Source organism: Mya arenaria, chromosome 6 (assembly GCF_026914265.1).
Source record: "Mya arenaria isolate MELC-2E11 chromosome 6, ASM2691426v1".
NCBI classification, from domain to species: Eukaryota; Metazoa; Mollusca; class Bivalvia; order Myida; family Myidae; genus Mya; species Mya arenaria.
The window spans coordinates 25,616,569-25,637,585 of record NC_069127.1 but is presented as its reverse complement, the minus strand read 5'-3'; the positions used below and the strand labels follow the sequence as shown (position 1 = coordinate 25,637,585).

At 35.1% G+C, this 21,017-nt stretch overlaps 1 protein-coding gene across 14 annotated transcripts in view; it reads left to right on the top strand.

Annotated features, from left to right (window-relative positions):
• The window catches only part of LOC128238533 (CUGBP Elav-like family member 1-A), a 136,721-nt gene that overhangs the window by 56,706 nt on the left and 58,998 nt on the right, over positions 1-21,017 (top strand). For 13 of the 14 annotated variants that reach the window (XM_052954554.1, XM_052954549.1, XM_052954544.1 and 10 more), the window contains one exon: positions 18,826-19,013. In XM_052954554.1, the coding sequence (XP_052810514.1) occupies positions 18,826-19,013 (188 nt within the window). Of the gene's footprint in view, positions 1-1,593; positions 1,838-18,825; positions 19,014-21,017 lie in introns of those variants that run through there. The other variant, XM_052954545.1, reaches the window with a different exon arrangement.

Here is a 21,017-nt window from a genome sequence, read left to right as displayed (position 1 = left end):
GAGTGGAATTGATCAAATATGTTGATTTTCACAGTTATTTTGCCGATGGATATGTGGTACTGGGATAGCTTTTGCAAGATGTTCCTTTGCGTTTTTTTTTGTGTCATAAAATGAGGTCATAGAAAGGTATTTCGCACGGTGCGGAAGTGTTCACAAATGTTGATTTCCACAGTTATTTTGTCGTTGTTTTGTCGCGTACCTATATGTATGTTATATCCAACTAGTATGGATCGTTCCATCTCCTTCAATAACATTTTAAGGAACAGACCACGCGCTGTGAGATGTTTACCAAATTGCTTGGAAACTAGTATTGAACACCTCGCGCAGAGAGAGCTATTAATTTTCCTGTGAAAATGTAGCTTTTTAATTACTGTTATTACTTTAGACACCTAGAATGCTGTAACTATGTTTTCTATGGTTTCTTGTTTGGCATGTTTTCTTGATTTCAAATTTGACTATATCTTTACACGCAACATCTAAGAAATTAAAAAGAGCTTTTAGAATGAAAGTAATCATTATACTTTTATTACCATGATTTTTGCTCTTTATATAACCTGATATAGCTTGATTAAAATGATATGCTGTGTCAGTTTTGTAGGGAAATGTGATATTTTCTGCAGAATTTCTTAATTTTTCTTTGGCATTGCTTAGTGTTTTTTCTGATGATTTTCATGAATATTTTTTCTGTAGCAATTAAGTTAAATTTGTTGAGCTCAAAGGGGACTTGTTCGCGTTATATTAGAGCTGGGGACAAAAAATAATTTTGTCTGAAATGTGAACAAATGCTTGTTACAGGGATAATAAAGGATAAAAAAAATCAGGTCTTTTAATTGTTAAAAAATATTTAAAAATCGATGCGACAAAAAATGCTATGTCTTGCCAAAGAGAATAAAAAAAGTTGATCTGTGAGAGTGCAGCTTTAACTTGGCACAATATAGATAGTCGTGCCAAAATTTGTAATGGTATAATTTGCCTTTTATGATCAAAACAAAAAAATATGATTTGTGTACAGATGACAAAATTTTTTAGCCTTTATATGTAGCATCCTTCAATTAATAGCTAGTTGTTAACACAAATTCCACTTTTAAATAAAGCACCATAATATTGTTAATATTTTTTTATCTGTACACATATTGTGCTTTGTTAGTTTTGATCATTAAAGACAAATGCGTTAAAAACATAAATTATGCATTAAAAAAATAAAAATAAAAATTGGCATTATTATGCGCCTTTAATTTTTTGTTGGAAGACAACACATCTTTAAATGCAACCATATTGTTAAAGTGCATCGACAAGAAGAAAACTCCCTGCCATACAGTATCTTCCATTATAGTTCCCATGGTTTATGCCTTACCATATAAATTTTTTGGATTCAATTTATTATCAGAGAAATCTGGAAGAGCAGTGGTAGACACAGGTATTTTCTGTGGCTTCGTTGCCGGTACTTTATGTTGGTACTTTATGTTGAGAAAATCAGCAACATTTAGAAACATTATGTACTAGCAGGAGTCCTCTCTGGCATACAATCACTGTTGGCCAGATTACCCCACCGTGGATGTTTTCAAATATTTGTACTCTGGTGTACATGGCTCATTAAAGATTGCTGTGTGTTTTTTGTTAATTTCTGTAAACTCGCTGCCTTGGTGTTCAATTAGGAGTCGAATCACTGCTTTTTAAGACTCTCAAGAGGGATTAAATCTACGAAAATAACAGGCGGCTTAGAATTTATTATGTAATAGAAGTTTTAAGTATAGTCTTGTTTCAGTGTCTGTGATTTTCCATCGGAATTAATCCATACTGGTGTTTAAAGTTAGCGTTAGAATAAGCGGATTTAAAGGTAAGTCAAACTTTCGGTGCATTATCATACAAAAAGTAAATATTATGATTTTAAGTTGAAATATTTTTTAAATCCTTTATTTCTACTATTTACAATGAAAGAAGCAAATATTTCTGTGAAAAATTCATTTATCATTATTCATGGGTGGTTCTGAGATTACTTGGTTCTAATCTGATTTGGGATTAATTAAAATAATGGTTCTTGAACTCTTCTTTCATGATTCGATTCAGATAATTCTTACACTCATAAAAGCATCTCTTGTTTGAACAGACTAAAACCGAAAACAGCTCTGCAAATATTTTATCAATCAAATCCTCGGAATTCTTGGCTGAACCTTATGTTACAATCAAACCATAGATGAATATCTACAATGTCGGTACTGTCTCTCTTGGAATGCCTTCAGGGAATTCAGCAAAGTCTTCATAGAGGCCTTTTGTTTATCCACCTTGTCATCGCCACCTTGTTATCTGTCTTGTGTTGAACTAATAATTGCAGCGTGTATAGTATCAGTGGGGAAGCCTTAAGGTAATGCTCTTTTTCTGTTGAAAAAAAACGCTACTTACCCGTTTAATGTAAAAACCTGTCAGAGAATTGTTTATTGTCTTGCAATGAAAGAAAGAATTCCGCTTTGCCATTCCACTAATACAAGCAAATAATCACAAGTGGGAAGGCTATATTGCTAAGGATTGGGAAGAAACTTCCGTAGGAGCTTTTAAGCATGTAATTAAGACTAAGGAAATTTATGGATGTTTCCCCCTTACATTATTTTTATTAGGATACTGAATTGATATTTGTACTATCAGGTAAATTGTAGTTTTCCGGTTAAAATGTTTCTTCTAATTGTTATGTTTTCATGAAAGTGTTTTGGTGTCATTGACCTCTAGGTGATTGTGCAGTTTAAGTTTAAACAATGTACTGATTTCTTTTGTTATTGCATGGCTGGCTCCCAGTTCACCTTATTTATTATGATAGCTGATATTGCTGTTTGCAAACAAACTAATTAGCAAAGTTACTCATCAATAATCAGCTAATAAAAGCCAGGTTGTGATGCATTATTTGTAACAAATATACAGTCAATTTGTTCCACCCCAAAAGTGATTTTAACAGTAAGTTTCGGCACTTCAAAAAGCATAATTTTGGGGACTATAAATCAATTGCTAGATTTTCATTCCCGCCATATAAAATTGATTTGTCAATGATGTAAAACCCATGCAAACTGTACATGTATGGATCCTTAGCGGGATATGAGCCCATCCCTTATTAGTAAGTTCCAGGTTGATGGTAAAAGAATACACTCAATGGCTGACTCAGTGCTTGCTTTGATGTGAGCAGTCGATTGACAGGATGAAGATGTTGCACCTGATTAGAAACTCACTCGGTGTTTTGGGGGGAGCAAAAACCACAATCTTTCAATACATCAACAATTTGAAATGCTAAGGTCATTTTCGAACAGTAGCAGAACATATTTCACCCAATGGTATTGCAGCAAAAAAACAACAACACAACCAACATTTTAAGCCATTGAAATTGCAGGTAGGCAATCATTAAGTACTAGATTTTAAATAATCATTGAGAATTTCAACATTCGTGGTTGTTTAAAGGTCCGCCTACTCATTCGATACGCACTCCCTCTGTCAGATTTTGTGTTGTCAGTGTATCAGCCAACGAGGTTGTATTCTAAGTCAGTTAGATGACCTAAAGTAATTTCTTAATGATTAAGAAGGGTTCGTTTTCTATGCTCACTCTCCCCATTCTTATTCATTAAGTATTTACTTCATGTCATCTAACTATTACGTATAATTAAATTGACAACTCTCTATCCAAAAAGCAGGTAGGAAGAATATGATCTGGTCTGCTAGAGAACATTATTATTCAGTCTTGATTGGGAGTTTTTTTCTTTCATCAGTTTCTTTTGTAATACATCCAAAATTACCCAGTAATATGCCAATAAATATTGTATTCCTGAAGGAATTCAAGTTGATATCTGTATGCAAATGCCTCTTTGTTATTTATTTCTTGACAAAACTTTTTACCATTATCACTGTAAGAGAAATTATGCTCGTGATAATTGCTGGAACTCCAGAATTGGCCTTGAAAAAAAACCCTCATACGGCAGCATATAATGAAATAAAGAAATTCTTTTTTTATAAAATTCTGACCATTTTTTCAGTATAACTGTAAAACTTCATTAAGTTTGTGTAGAAGGAAGGATGTTTGTGCTCATTGAAGCACTTGATTCCAATTGGATAAAAGAGAAAATTTCCTATGAAATGTGCATTTACCTTTGTGGTGTTGCACCTGCTGTTGGTCTGTAATTTCATTTCCTTGTTTCAGTGCTAAGAGATCTCTGTCAAGTTACAGTATTCTAGTGCATGTTGGGATAGGTTCAGATATTCACAGTAGGCTTGTAGATATATCCATGGCCTCGCTTCAAAATGCAAAAGCTGCATTTTTTCTGTTTCGGAATTTTTACATCACTAAAATCATTATGGCAAACTGCATCTAGCTGCAAATTGCCGAGTAAATAGTCCAATGAGAAAATGGTGTTGTATCATGTGTTCAAAATGTCCAGTAATGAGTGGACATCTCACAGAGAAGTAAAAATGCAGAACCTTCAGAAATAGTAACGACAACAATTGTAAGACAACAATTGTAACTTCGGCATTTTGTAAAACCAATGTGTGATCAAATTACCAAGATTAAATACTTTAAGCATTGCTACTGAAAACATGGGATTTTTATAGCTTCGACATTAGGAAGTGAGGCCATCAATATTTTTTAAGGTTGAGAATTTTGATTCCAATAACAAAAAAACATATTATTTGAATTTGTTTTCTTTCACCTTTTTTACCTGTGCGACGAACGTTATAGAACAACTTCTGGAACTGTATTGCTGGCAATGTAACCGAGAATGCTTTATCGCTTGATACTTACCTCCAAGAGTACCCTTTTAAATTAAAATTTTACTGTCAAATTAGATTGGTTCTAAACCACAAGAGTACAGGTTTAAAATGCATATGTAAAGATCCTTGAAAACAGTGATTAGTTTCCCGCAGTTTCTCCTCAAAGAACTGTTGGATGTGATGTAAGAATATTCAAAACAACTCCAGTTTCTTCCAGGGCTGTAGCTTATAATGCCAATTGTAAGTGCCGGCCCGTCCTTGGACCTTTATTGCTCGTGTCCATTTGAATGCTGCCCCAGGATTATGTTTTCTTTAATTTTTAGATAATCATTTTCCTGCTTATATGTTTATAAGGCTAAAATAGAAAATTTGCTTGTGAAGACTCGGGTTCAAATACCTGTTTCTGCTTCTGTGAGCCAGTCTGCTTCTGTGAGCCATTTGGCTTTTGTGAGCCAGTCTGCTACTCTGAGCTACTCTGCTTCTGCGAGCCAGTCTGCTAAGCAAGCCAGTGTTGGCGTTTAAGAACCAGTCAGCTACTGCGAGACAGTGTCCTCTTCTAATAACCAGTCTGCTTCTGCGAGCCAGTCCACTACTGCAAGCCAGTGTCAGCTTCTAAGAACCAGTCTGCTACTGTGAGCCAGTGTCGGTTTCTAAGAACCAGTCTGCTACTGCGAGCCAGTGTCCACTTCTACTAACCAGTCTGCTTCTGCGAAACAGCCTGCACTGCAAACCAGTGTTGGCTTCTAAGAACCAGTCTGCTACTGCAAGCAAGTTTCTGCTTTAATGAATAAGTCTACAACTGCAAGCCAGTGTCTGCCTCTAAGAAACAGTCTGGTACTGCAAGTCAGTGTTTGCCTCTAAGAACCAGTCTGCTACCATGAGCTTCTGTCTGCCACTACTGGGTGTTTCACTGCAGTTTTATCATGATGTCGGGGGTCTGGTAAAGTCATCAGCAGCTTCCATGGTGTCATCTCCACTAGGTTTTATCATGATTACTGCACCCATGTGTCATGGTGGCACTGACCTCTGTTCCTGTTTCTTCACTAATTGCTTCGCCAGCCTTACCTGGTCTTTAATACTGCCGCTAACTCTGCATCTGGAATGTTGTGCGTCTCTTTGGTGTGAAAGGAATTTTATGAATGAAATAAATCTTCAGCAAGCGAGCTTTACTTTTATGATAACCTAAAAATTACTCTCAGAGATATGCTTTAGAAAAGGTACATAAAAGGTTTTAAAAAGGGCAAGATGCTGCAAAAAGAGGGACAGGGTGTTTTAGCATGAAAACGGCACATTGTATTGAACTATGGCTGTGAAGACCTTGAACTTGATGAATTTGACAGAGAATGGTTGGAATTGTGTTTAAATGAAGTTTTATTAGGGTGCCAACTGCAAAATACGTCAAGTTGAGATGTATATATGACCATGGTATAAGTTTTAATCAAAATAAAGAAATTCATTTTATTCTACGAAGGCAGGAAGCACACAATTGCTAGTTTCCATGAGGACAGAAGGGTGCTACAGGATGACAGGGCGCAGCACCCTTCTATAACTCTAGCTCTAACTAGCGAGAAGAAAATGACTGTATATAGGCAGATTACATTCCTGAATAAGTTCCAGGATAATAAAATTCAGGATTAATCATGAAATCAGGATTGGGAGCTAGAAATTTCAGACAATCAAAGTTTGTTAAGTTAAATACTTGCTAGAAATTTCTATTGAAAACAGTTTTAAGAAGGGTCTCAGTGAGCACCTAAACTCTGCTTTGGGCCTGAATTCATCATAACTTAAACTAACGTTATTTTGAGGATTGGGATTTTCAGTCAGTTTCTTGGCATAAACTGTGTTTCAATTATATATCATATGAACATTTATTGTATAGATCCAGCCCGTATCTTTATGGGCGTCCCAGCTAGAGCACTCTTAGTGGCCCAGAGAGCACTCTTAGGCAGCGTGAGATTTATGGCCCAGTTTCATGACAAGAAGAAGATGCTTATGCATTCCACACTATAAGACATTTGTTTTTTATGGAACATGCCCGCCGGGTGTTGATGTTGAAGCCGAAATTGTACAATTCCGAATCCAAAGTTGTAAGAAGCCCGTAAATTTCGCTATTTTCTCATGATATTTTTTATCATTCAGTATACCGGATTTCTTTCCTACCTGACATACCGATAATATGCAACATCAGTGTTATATTTATCGCCATATCAAAATGAAGAATTGCGCTGATCACGCCTTTTTTGATTGAAATGTAAGTCACAGAAATATCGATAACTTCTATTTTTAAAATAGAACTGCTAGTTTGCTTTACAAAATGTCAACAAGCATGTTGGGCGTGTTGAAGAAGAATTTCAATAAGCCAGATGGAATTATTACTAGTGTTTACCCTTTGGGCTAATGTGCCAATTCCCTACACGGATTCCATGTTAGTGAACATGGATTATACTTCTTGGGTAAACTTGAACAAGTGATGAAATGAAGGCTGTATTCAGTAAGCAACTAAGATTGAACTTTAGATAAGAAACTGAGTGTTTTAATTGGCCTGTATATTTAGCTGACCAATAGGCTGAATGGAATCACTGAAGCATGTCTTAAGATAAGGATAAGATCAATATTGAATTTTGTCTTAAGTTATGAACTATACAAAAGGCATTACTGATTGGAGGTACTGTGTTACATGTATATCCTTAGTTCCAGAGCTTGAATAAAAGAGAAGCAGCGTGTCACAAACAATTGTGTCCATTTTTCGCTCCCTAGGGAGACTGGACACCAGAATTAATCAGAAAGTGACCAGTGGTAATGGGGACATGCAATTTGATTGATGGGACATCGTGAGCTGAATTTATGGAGGTGATTGGATGCTGGCTTATATTACATGCGGGATGTATCAGGATGTACAGTGACATTACATTCCCCAGAATTCAGGATAGGCGGTGAAATTAGTTGCTTGGCCTGTCTTTCTGGACAAAAAGTTTTACAATTATAGTTAACTTATATATAACAATTATTAGAAGTTATGTAACAAATAAGCACACTTTTTGTCCATCAACAGTTGCAAAAAATGTCTTTTTCCTCCAATTTCAGTTGAAATATATAGCAAATATAGAAACTGTTATAACTGTATGTATTATGATGTTAACTTTCAGTCATTTATTTTACATATAAGTAAGCGAATACCTTCCATATGATACCAAAACTGCATCGGGTCAGGCATTATTATTTAACAGGAAGGTAATTGGAGCTATCCGAGAACAAGCTTATTTGTGGGTCAGATTCCATAAAGGTACTAGACACCACATGGTCCAGAATCGGCAAATACAGTATTTCTGCCTGTACTTGTTAATGCAAGCTCAAAGTATAAGGCTGATTACAAATCATTATACATGATTAAAAGAATAAACGCAACAATAATGTCGCTGTCAATATGTTGTACACGTTATCAATTTTATGTAAGTCTTGACAATTTTCTCTTTTTTTTTTGCAATTGTATCATCTGGTGTCTAGTCCCTTTAAACTCAATTTTGCAGACATGTATATAAGCAAATATGAATAATGCTCTTGTCTGTACTCAGATATCATTTTTTTGAGAGGCCAAGCGAATGTGTATCTGTTTGGGGCTCCAGGATGTGTTGGATGAGAGACATGTACATAATTGAATTGACATAACACGGATGGGAGCCCAATATAGCTTTGCCTGGGGTAGTATTCAATAAACAACTTAAGTTCTCATGGTCATACATCATTGACTTCATTCACATCATTGGTCAGTTATTTATAACAAGTGATCTGCTTAGCTACATCGTTCTTATATCAAATCTAAGGACCACTATTGAATACCAGCCCAGATCAAATGTGGGAGGTTCTTTGTGGGAGGTGGTCAAAGATTTTGAATGGATCATACACAGCCATGTTTATTATTTGTTGACAAAATCTAATCGCTTTATTTGTGTATTGAACTGTTGAAAAACAACCAGCAGCCTGCTTGGATAAGTTGTCAACAGGTTATCTTAGGGCTAAATTGCACATTTAAATTATTTGATTGTTTAAAGTGATACTTGTATTTGTAATCAATGTAACAAACATAAAGTGATAAACCTTTAACTTCTTACTAAATAATGCATTTTTGGGAAATATCCATTACTGATAACGAGATTTTAACCATGTATTTTATAGCTGAAAAGGCACAAATTTTTAAAGACTGGTGGTTCCCTAAAGTTTTACAGCAATCAATGATTCTCTCATAAGGTAGAAATACCGTGTTTTCTGGACCTTTCTAATAAATTAATTTCCGATAACCCTCATAAGAAACAATGTTTTCTTCGATATTTATTTATCCTTTTCGGTAAATGAAAACAACTGTATTAATTGTGGTACTGCTTATTTGGGAGTAAGAAGGTTGCAGTTGGGTGAATTATACCACTAGATCCCTTTTATTTTGGTAAGCAAACATCCTTATATTGTTATTATTATTATTCACCAGTCAATTGTAACCACGGCCCCCCAGGTCTGGGGGTATACTGGGAATAGCCGGGGAAATGGGCCGTGTTTTAACCTTCCCGGTGGCGGCATGCAGTGCCGGGTGAATGCGGTGGTATTGTCCTCGCGCCAAACATAGCAGGGAATGGGCCTTACCTAGGGTCCCTGGGGTGCAGGGTCATTTGGCGGGGATTTTACAAGCAGTTCGGCCCCGCAGGGCCGAAAGTTTACCCGGGTTTGACTGGACTGAAAGTCAAAGTCCCAGCTATTCCGCAGGCCTGGGGAGGTTTTACAATTGACTGGTGCATTATACAACATCACTTTATCTGTTATGCAAACTTCTTGAGGGTTCAGAAATCATTATTGAAATGTAATTCAGTAGAACATGCTCATCAATATTTTGGGACAATTATGATCAACAATCTAATATTAAATTAATAAAGCGTTTTCTCAAAAGATTGAATTTCCAGTTGAGTAATAATTCATAAATGCTCTTGGGTATGATTTGTTCCGAGATAGAATTTTGTCTATAGATAACTGCTTTTTTAATTAAGTTTTCCATCTATCAAGGCTGTTAAAATATTGTTCTAGGAAAATTAATATGATTGACTATATATGCCCATAGATTAAGTTCTGATTATAATTCAAATCATGACTTAGTACTAAAGTTAATGGCACCGAAGCTCATATAAAAAAATGCAAAAAATTAAACGATCTTTAGAATGGAAAAAGTATCACAAAAATCTGATTTGAAATAGGTTTTTTTCAATATCTGGTTATGGTAGTAATAATCTATTTTTAGATGTATTTGTTACTATTTGGTACTAATGCATGCAAATTGTGTTAGTTACTTCAATTCTAAAATTAGAACAGGGCTTTCTGTAAAAATAATTAATTAAAACATTTTTATTTTTTTTATTTTTTCATTTTATTTTTTTTCAAACTGACTATAAAAACGGTAGCGTCTGTGCGTATTCCATAGGTAAGGTAGATGTATTTTTGTTTTAGGCCTTGGCTGCCTTTAAGGTAGGATTGAAGAGCCATTAATTGTATGATATTTTCCATGTGTTTGTAAGAGTGATTTGTGTTTCAAACTTATCTGTTTGTGTAAAAAAATTCTTAAACCCTTGATAACCAAGGTAAATAATGCTTTTTGTGTTGCCTGAAAAGACGACATATAGGGGTTACTTTTGTCGGCGGCGGCGGCCGCGTCCCATTTTCGCTTGTCCGGGGTATATCTCCTAAACTATTAGTGGTATCATCTTGAAACTTCATATGTAGATAGATCTAATTGAGGGCAAGTGCAGTGCACAAGAGCTGTTACTCTTGCTTCCATATTTTTAGAGTTATTGCCCTTTGTTATTTTTCATGCTTAAAGTTTTGTCCGGGGCATATCTTGTAGAATATAAGAGTTATCAACTTGAAACTTCATATGTAGATAGATCTCATGGAGGGCAAGCGCAGTGCACAATAACAGTAACTCTTGCTTTCTTAGTTTTAAAATTATTGCCCTTTGATAATTTTCATGCTTAAAGTTTTGTCCGGGGCATATCTTGAAGAATATAAGAGGTATCAACTTGAAACTTCATAGCTAGATAGATCTCATTGAGGGCAAGTGCAGTGCACAATAACAGTAACTCTTGCTTTCTTAGTTTTAAAGTTATTGCCCTTTGTTTATTTTCATGCTTAAAGTTTTGTCCGGAGCATATCTTGAAGAATATAAGAGGTATCAACTTGAAACTTCATAGCTAGATATATCTCATTGAGGGCAAGTGCAGTGCACAATAACAGTAACTCTTGCTTTCTTAGTTTTAAAGTTATTGCCCTTTGTTAATTTTCATGCTTAAAGTTTTGTCCGAGGCATATCTTGAAGAATATAAGAGGTATCAACTTGAAACTTCATAGCTAGATAGATCTCATTGAGGGCAAGTGCAGTGCACAAGAACCGTTACTCTTTCTGCCATATTTTTAGAGTTATTGCCCTTTGTTAATTTTCTTGCTTAGATTTTGTCCGTGGCATATCTCGTAAACTATAGGAGGTTTCAACCTGAAACTTATTCCGTAGGTATATCTGATTGAGGGTTCAAATGCCACCTACACTTGAAGTTAAATGGCAACATCATTGTCTATAAATGAATAAAATGCCAATCTAACAGCTATAATGTCGACAGTAAATAATTCGTCAGGCGACACATCCGACTCGCGGAGTTCTAGTGTGGTCAATATGAACTGCATTTTTCACAGATAATAAGTACATAACTGTTTTTTTTACGTGATACTATATGATATATCATGACGTCATGGGATAAACTGTATCCGCTCTTTAAACAGATAAGTCAGTATGGCGTATTTGAAGTGTTTTTCCATCATTATTATGCATCATATGACAACGCTCTTCGTCCAATCATGGAAGGTTTATTTATAGATCATGTAATAATAGTATTTATGACAATGCAATTTTTAATATATAATGTATATTTTTGTATTAAAAAGCAGTGAAAAGAAATAAAAATGAAGACGCAATACAACTGCATGGTATCTTGAAATTTGGAAATTTGGCAAGAAACTGTTACATTTCCCCGTATTTTAAAAGAGATAATTAAATCAACATGATTGGTGGCTAGGTTTCTCAAAAGTTTATGAGAATTTTATGGGATTCTAATGACCTGCATTCCACAGTGTTTGAAGGCAGGTGCACCGCTTTGTTTTCTGTGATTAAATTAACCTGTAAAATTTCAGTGCCATTTCTGGGCTCCGCTTTGAAAACTTAAGTGGCTATTTTAAGGTATTTCATGTTAAACTTGTTCCATCTGCTTGCGTTAAAAAGGCGGACCAGCACACTTACAGGGTACTAAAATGATGCTCTCATAGAAAAGAAAATCTTTTGAATATCAGTAAAAATATTCTTTGTTGTTAAGAACAAAAAGACAAAAATATTTCCTGGAAGTTTTTTTTCTTACAGAACTAATTGATGGTAATTAAATCATTTATTGCTTGAAGTCGCATATAAGCACATCACTTTAAATATATGTGATTAACTCCCTTATCATCATAATGCTGACAAGTTCACGAGGGTTTTGTATTTTTATTTTTTTTCGCATATTGATTACGCACGTCACGCATTTCAGACCTAGTGAAATATAAATTTCCCCGTTGTATAAAATCAGTGTGTAAATAATGGTTTCAAGAATTTTTGACTATGTGAAGATCACCCACACCTAAAAAATGTGAAAAAGGAGCCACGAGAAATCAAATCAATCTTCAATCTATTTCCAAAATCGACTGATTTTGATTTCAGAACTCATTAAGTAGTTTGTTAAACTGTGAGAAAGTCAAGAAAGTAATTCTGTTTGTCTGCAACTCCCCAAGTCAATATATCAGCCTAGCAGACCCTTAACTGTTAAGCTAAGTTAAACTAATGCTCAGTACCTTATCCAAGACAGGCTCCTGCATCAATGGTTAAAGTTTCCCTGCCCCCAAAAGTGCAGATGTGTGATGGGGCAATTACAAGCTCAAAGCAGACAATCAGACTTGCAAATTAGGAGAAAAATGGGGTAATTTACCAGGAGAAAACAATGCTACTGATAGTTGACCAGGGGTTAAAGATTACGGCAATTCCTGTCAAGAAAAGTCCACATATTCATGTATTGCCATATTCTTTTTTGTCAGTCTCACTAAAAACCAAAAGTGTTCTGTCTACAGCAAATTTATTTTATGAAGGTATCAGCCAATGAAAATAAATATTATGTTGAGGTTACAAGAATGTTGAACTTGGCTGATTTTTGGTGAACTTGATTAATGATCTTGTTGAAACAAATATTAAATGCCTGTATATAATTTGCAACAGTTATGTATTGCTGTATGAATACAGCACATGATTTGATTTTTAGCTTTATTCTTACAGTTAACAATCATTTATTTAATGTATATTTTGATTCATGCTTTAAATGCTTGTGTTCTCTGTTGATGATGCTGTTGTTGTTGTTGTTGTTGCTGCAGCTGCTGATGTTGCTGCTAATACAACTGTTACTGCTGATGTTGCTGCTGCTGCTGCCCCTGCTGATGATGTGGATGATGATGATGAGGATGATGAGGATAAGGATGATGATGATGATGATGATGACACCACCACTGTTGTTTCTACTACACTCACTCTCATCCTTGATGTTGCTTTAAATGCCCGTGTTCATTGGTTCTGTCCTTGTTGCTACTGCTGCTGCTGCTGCTGATGATGATGACACCACCACTGTTGTTTTTACTACACTCACTCTCATCCATGATGGTGCTTTAAATGCCTGTGTTCTCTGTTACTGTCATTGTTGCTGCTGCTGCTGCGGATATGATGATGATGATGATGATGATGATGATGATGACGATAATGTCACCACTGTTGTTTTTACTACACTCACTCTCATCCTTGATAGTGCTTTAAATGCCTGTGTTCTTTGTTGCTGTCATTGTTGCTGATGCTGATGATGATGATGATGATGATGATGATGATGATGATGATGATGATGATGATCCACTGTTGTTTCTACTGCACTAACTCTCATCCTAGATGATGCTTGTTAAAATGAGCCATTATAAGTGTCTGCATCAATACCAGTGCATTTAGCACTTATATTTAAAGACTAGCTAGTCCATTATCTCCAGCGAGACAATTCACTTCCTTGTGCAGTTTAATCGATTACCATCTACCTGACTGCTTGTATATTTCCTCAGGAACAAGATAATTAATAAGGATGTGACATCAGATGAAATATTAAGATACGTTTTGTTTTTATTGTTGAACATTTAACATAGAAACATAACATCATCTTAGTGCAATAACTCAATAACTGCATTTAGAAATAGAAGCAGATATTGAGTTCTTGGGGTGATTTATTATTTAGCTCTAGAGGGATTTTACACAGACTATCTGACTTTCATGATGTGCCATATGGGTGCTTTGTTCCTTATGTTTACTGGAATCAGATAGTCTCAGCTGCTATCTGATGTAGAACATCAACTGTTTGATAACCATTTACCATTCACTCAACATTTCCCTAGTAACATGGAAAAGAAGGGGTCACAGCTACACTCCTTGTTTTGATCATTGATTAATTTACCTTTTTCTTTAAAGGTATGCCTTTTGACTTTGTTATAAAGCCTTAAAAAAACAAAAACATTTGGTTTGGGTTACCTGACTCTACCTAATAGGCGCCTATCCTACTTTTTTTATTCTCAGTTGTTAAAAAAACCTCTATACAGATGATTGTTTTTTCTGCAACTCTCCCATGATGACAATAACATTATAACATAAAGCCTACTAAAAAAAAAAAAAAATAAGAAGCCTACCTGCCCCCTACCTATTTTTGAAAAAAAAAATGTAACCTTAACCAAAGCATTTAAAAAAGTTTGGTCTAAGTTATAAAACTAGGGGATTACCTAGGTGTGGTTGATGTACATGGCTAGTTCTATATGAAGGAAATGGTATTATAGTATGTACCTATTACTCATGGAAGGCAGGCATTGAGTACGTAGAGACTTTGGATGGACCTGATAGCCATCTTAGATACTGGCTTCTACATTTCCTCAGGATATAGATATCCGGAGGGGGGCATATTGTCCAGGAGCGGATGTAGATGTTGAAAGATATAGTAGATATTAAAGGGGATTAGGGACTTACTGTTGCTGAGCTCTATTTGTCGGGAGTCTTGTTGCTCAATTGTGCACACTCCTGTAGGATATAATTTTAGTGCTTCAATGCTCAGGAACTGTTGCTGTGGTTAAAATCAGATGATTCAATATATTCGCATGTAGCATTACAGTAATTTAGATGATTCTACAATAAAGCATTAGGGGATTTATTTATTTCCAGGAACTTAGTTTTGCTGTTATTCACTGCTATTAGATGTGGTTTGGAAGTTCTTGATTCAAACAGGAATATCAAAGAGGAAAGATTTTCTTTTGGACTTTTGCAGGTGATTTCTAGCTACTTAGGTTAGTTTTGGCTTCATAAAATCCTTTTAAAGGAACTAGACACCATGATACAAATGCAAAAAAAAAAGAAAATTTTCAAAAACTTACATAATATTGATATGCTGTGTACAACACATTGAGTATCACATCGCTAACGACGCATGTATCTTTTTCATTTTTTTAATATTTTACCATTGCCAAATTTAGTTTGTCTACCTCGTAAATAACAGTAATTTGAAAATAGTGTCTAGACAGTTCTAAGTTTGTTTTGAGGAAATAAAATGGCTTATTTTGGGATAATGTGGTGTCTAGTTTCTTTAATTGTCAAAAATAATAATTTCTTTCATTTTGCAGTTTCGTTTTGTATGCAGTTCCGTTCTGTATGCAAAATATTATATTTCATCTGCGGTATTCATTCAAGAATCCACTTAGCATATGACGTATTGATTATGTTATAAGAGTAATTCAAATGAATATCATTTATCAGTATTTCAATATTAACATCAATTGATAGTAAAAAACATTAATCAGGATCCCATTTCATTTAGCTTATTCCACTTTTAACTTTCTGTGTTGATAAACATGATTTCATCTAGTACAGCTATAATATTTCCTCAAATATATTAAATTATCTGTAAGAAAAACAGCTGTTGACTGATTTATTCGTCAGAGAAATAAAAGATACAGAATCATGGCCTTCATTGCAACTGAGGAAATATCCTAAGGAAAAAAGTTCTAGCCAAAGTTGCTCATAAATTTATCTTATAAACACAAACATAGCTGGAATTAGTTAGGAAATAATTAAATCCGATTTCAGTCTCTTCAGAAATGCTTGGAGGCCAATATTAACTGATTCTTAATTGTGCATTTTCATGATTGATTCCAAAAGAAACCTGCCCTCTTAGAATTGATACATCAGGGATAGGGTGATTCAGCAGAATGTTATGACATATGTTTACTTAGCCTGCAATTCTTGTTTTCCTCTTCAGACCGATTTGCGTTTTGAGCAAATTGTTGTCAAAGAGACACTCATAAGTTTTGCCATTTCTTTGTGTAGATATTCAATAGTTCCTTCATTGTTTTGGAAATTAACCAACATTTTTTAGTATGATAAATAGCTGCTGTTGATCCCAACCCAATTTGTTGCTAGAAAAATAATGAAACTCATCTTCATAATCAGTTTTACAGAACTTGCATTTTTGGGTGTAAAACTCAAGTGCTGCTCTTCTATCTTCATTTGTTATGGAATAGAATTTTCTAGATGAATAATTATGTTTCTGAAGTTTTGAAGGATTCTATCAAGTTAGCTTGTGTTTTTCCTACTGATGTTGGATTATATTGTCAAGTATTTGCTAAGCTTTTGATGAAGGAATGCCTCAGACTGTGCAGTATTTAATTTTCCTTTCTAAACTTGTTAGTTTGTATGTTTATTCCTGCGTTTGAAAAAGTTTGTGTATTGTTATAGCACTTTGGGTAGCTGCCGTCCCTGTCAGTCATCCAAACGTTGTGATATTTAAAGGGACTAGACACCAGATGATTATTGCAAGGAAAAATAAAATTGTCAAAAACTTACATAAAATTGATTGTTGTACATCTTGGATGTATCACATCATTAACGACACATGTATCTTTTGCAGTTTTTGTGTATTTTTCCAATCGAAATTTACTGGGTTTGTCTACCATGTAAATAGCAGTCAATTTATAAATAACATCCATATATGTATCTGTACTTTTTTTAAATCATGTGACTTTCACATGCTAAATATACACACTATAAACTAGGAAACCATTTATGCGCTATTTTTAGACAGGTAAACTCAGCTGAGATGGCGACGAAATACTCTTTTACTCATGTATAGTGATGTATTGTTGGCCTTTAACTAGTTCGTATTGACAATTCAAGGGTTGCTTTGAGGAAATACTGTATTTGCTGATTTTGGAACCATCTGGTTACCAATGGCAATGAACATATCAATATTTTGAGTATAAAGGGCAATCACTCTTAAATAATTGTTTGGTTATTCCCCTTGGTGACCTGAGATGGCCTAATGGCTTTAAACTTTGCAACAATTTGTTAATTAGTTTCATGATGGTCTGTGATGAAGTAGGTCTTAGATATTTAAAATATTTGTTGAGATAGGAGATTGTTGTAGAATTATTTTAATCTGGTTTACAAAACTTGATCCTTTTTTTCCTACTTTTTGTCCCAAAAAAGAACTGCAGTGTAACTTTCTCCTATTATTTTGTCATAAAAGCTACTTAATCCTACACCGCTGGAGAGCCTGCTGTCTGTAAAACATTCAAAGTTTATTGGTTATGAATTAAATCATAATTTGCAGTGTACAAGGTCTCAGGTGAAGTCTATTTTCATAAAACCAGAGATGGGGGCTGTAGTTATAATTAATGGGCCAGATTTCTATTTTAGATGCTGCATCGCAAAATAACTAAAACATATTTCATCTGTGTCTGATTTCGTTACAGTACACACAGCAATAAACTGCAATATCATGTATAAAAGAACTACCATTTCCCCCCAATTACCTAAGTTATTGGATGAGAGTTCATGGAAGAACGGCACACTAGTCACTTTCAATAGATAGAAAGGAATAGAAATATATGAATGCGACTCAGGGTGCAATGGGATTATGGCATTTTGTTATGGTTGCTATATAATATATACTGTGTATCATGATTATGTACTGTTGGTTAAAGATGCACTCTTGAAACTTCAGGATAAATTATCACCTGATTGTTTTGAAGGGCATAATGCACCAGTCAATTGTAGCCACAGCCCCCCCCCCCCCACCCCAGGTCCGGGGGGTACCTAACCTAAGGTCCCTTGGTGCGGGGGCATTTGGTGGGGATTTTACCATCCATATTTTAGCCGGGGCCGGCTTGACAGAAAGTCAAAGTCCCCGCTATTCCCCAGACCTGGGTGTGGGGGGGGGGGGGGGGGGTTACAATTGACTTGTGTAACATAACAGATTTGTATTTGCTGACTTTCAATTTCCTGAGTAAAGTCTGAAAGCGGCATTATAATGTCTGTAAGTGGAACGAATTGTTTAGTAGGCTTTATTCTGTGCCTGTATAAAATATGTATTTATTCTTTTAAAATCATTGCCAACACCATTCAAGTTCAATTTGGGCGTATATCCACTACAGAATATACTGATAAGCCACTTCTGGGCTGGTATTCAATATTGGTCTTCATTGGATCTAAGAAGGCTGTAGCTTATCGGATCACTTGTTATTAATAACTGACCAATAGAATGAAAGAAGTTGATCATGTATGACCATAAGAATAACTTGAGTTGTATATTGAATACACCCCTGTAGTGCTTTGGAATTAATCAACAGAACAATATGCCGACTAAGATGTAGTGTGTATATGTTGTCACCTTGGAGACTTACAGTGCATCTGAATATTCATCTGATGCCCATAATAACTGAAATCTATTTGCATAACAATATAGGTGAAGAAATATATTCAGTTTGTCGTCTGCTGCATGATCACCCAGTGTATTTGGAAAAAGATATACCCTCGTTTTCCTCTGATTTAAAACATACTGTTAAATATGCATGCAAAAATTATTCTGTATGTAAATTTTGTGCACTCAAAATTTAACCTTTATTATTGTATATTTTCAGAAGCATGCATTCCCCAGTATCTAACATGGAAAATGGCCGACGCGAGCCCGATCCAGACGCTATAAAGATGTTTGTCGGCCAAGTCCCTCGATCCATGGACGAAAATGATCTCACAAAAATGTTTGAACAGTATGGCACTGTGTTCCAGTTAAATGTTCTACGTGATAAAGTTTCTGGTCAAAGCAAAGGTAAGTTGGAGTCCTTCTTTGATGTAAGCTCTTGTAAGTTGTTGTTATTTTTGTGTCATCTGCTAAGTATGGCTGACACATTGGGATTGCTTTGTCTGGCAACGTCTTCCACTTCAGTGTCACACTTTCCTTTTCCGATCAATTACTCTTGAACTATTTGGTGCAGTCATTTAACTTGGTACCAACACTGGTCACGGTCAGTATCTATAGGTGACTCCTATTGATTTTGAGCTCAAAGGTTATGGCAACTCTCGACAGGCCACATATCCGATTCACGGAATTCTAGTTCAGGAAAAAAACGTTGAGGCATTGTCCTAACTCTGGTGACCTCTCTGTCAGTGACAATGAAATCATACAAAAACATAAGCCTATGGCCATAATTAAGATCTTGTTGCAGTGATCTGCATGAAACTTATTCAGAAACATGTAACAATGACAAAGTGGGTATTTGTAGCCATGCAGGTCTTGCGAAGTGGTTGTTTGGTTATGCTCCTTGAGAACACCTACAGACTTTGGCATCTGCTCGGCCTTTGTTTATAATATCTCATTGTTTCATTAATTTTGGTGTAAATTGTCTCTAAATTCAACCACAAAAAAAATAAGGATCGTTATTTTGATATCATCAAATTATTGGCACAGCCGGTAACTTGTCATGTTTTGAATGCAGATCTATTCGTAATCTTCTAGTTTCTCTGTGGTGAGACCAGTGTTCCAAGAATACAATGATTTCTTGGCATGTGTAACATTCAGACCCATTACAGATCCATCAGCAGTCTGTCACATAACAAACACATTATCGCTTCCAATAATAATTACTGCAAAAGCAATTTTCAGTGGGGACATGTCATGTTACCATACACAGACTCAGACGTACTTAACACAATATTTGCACTCGTCTGAGTACAGATTGCTAACAGTGTAAGATTTTCTTTGCACGTTTGTCTGACAATCAAATTGACATTTCACAGTAGTTGGAATAACTTGGAATAATTCTGCTTAGAACTCTGGATCCTTTAAATCTCCCGTTAGCAATTTATGATCTCCTGTTTTATAATTTGCACCCTACCTTAGTTTTCTTTGGGTCTTAATGATCTCATTTATCCTGAATTGCACTCTTTGTGGCAAAATTTGTGAACATTGTTCAGCAGACTATGTAGCTGATGAAGTTCATTTTATAGATTTACAAGCTGAATTCGAAATCATCAGTTATCCGCCTTTGGTTTCATGCCCTCTTCTCAGCAAACACTGGATTCCAAGATCTGTTTTTAGGCTTTTATGTGGTATTAATTCTGCAATATTTTCTCAAAATGTTTTATGGGTTAGGTTTCAGAACACACTTGACTGTTTAATTGAGATTATACAACAGTTATTGAGGATTTTTTTGATGATTTAAGCCATAATATTGTTGAAATGATGGCACCATGTGGCTTGCAATTATTGACTTCTCTGGAGAAGTATCTCATATATTTAATGCATTTTGATAGAGATTGTAAAGTGTGGAAAACATATGAATGATTCCGATCAAGTATTCCATTAAAGTTAAATGGACTTATCTCTCACTTTTAAAGATTAAGATTTCTGTATATTTAGATTCCTGACTATTTAAGATTCTTGGCAAAAAGGTGCAATTTTTATGTATTGCTCCGAGATAATTGTTTTCATGTTCAGATTGCTTGTTTTATCACAGATGACTTTCATTAGAGTTTTGGGGAAAAAACAGATACCTTTTTATGTTATCTATGTACGTTTGCAGGTTGCACCACCTAAGAATGTTCAGAATGAGTCAGAGGATCAGAAACATAATGATAATATAAATGAAAAGTTACAAAGTGGTATCACAGATCTAAGGAATGATTCTTGCCTGTTTTTTGGGGAAGAGCATTATGTTAAATTCTTAGATTTATGTTTATAGGCAGCAGTCAGGTTGTTTTTTAGGTGTTATGGGAGAATTCGATGACTTATATCCCTGGTATTTTCGAAAGTTTTGCTGAAATTTTTCACCAA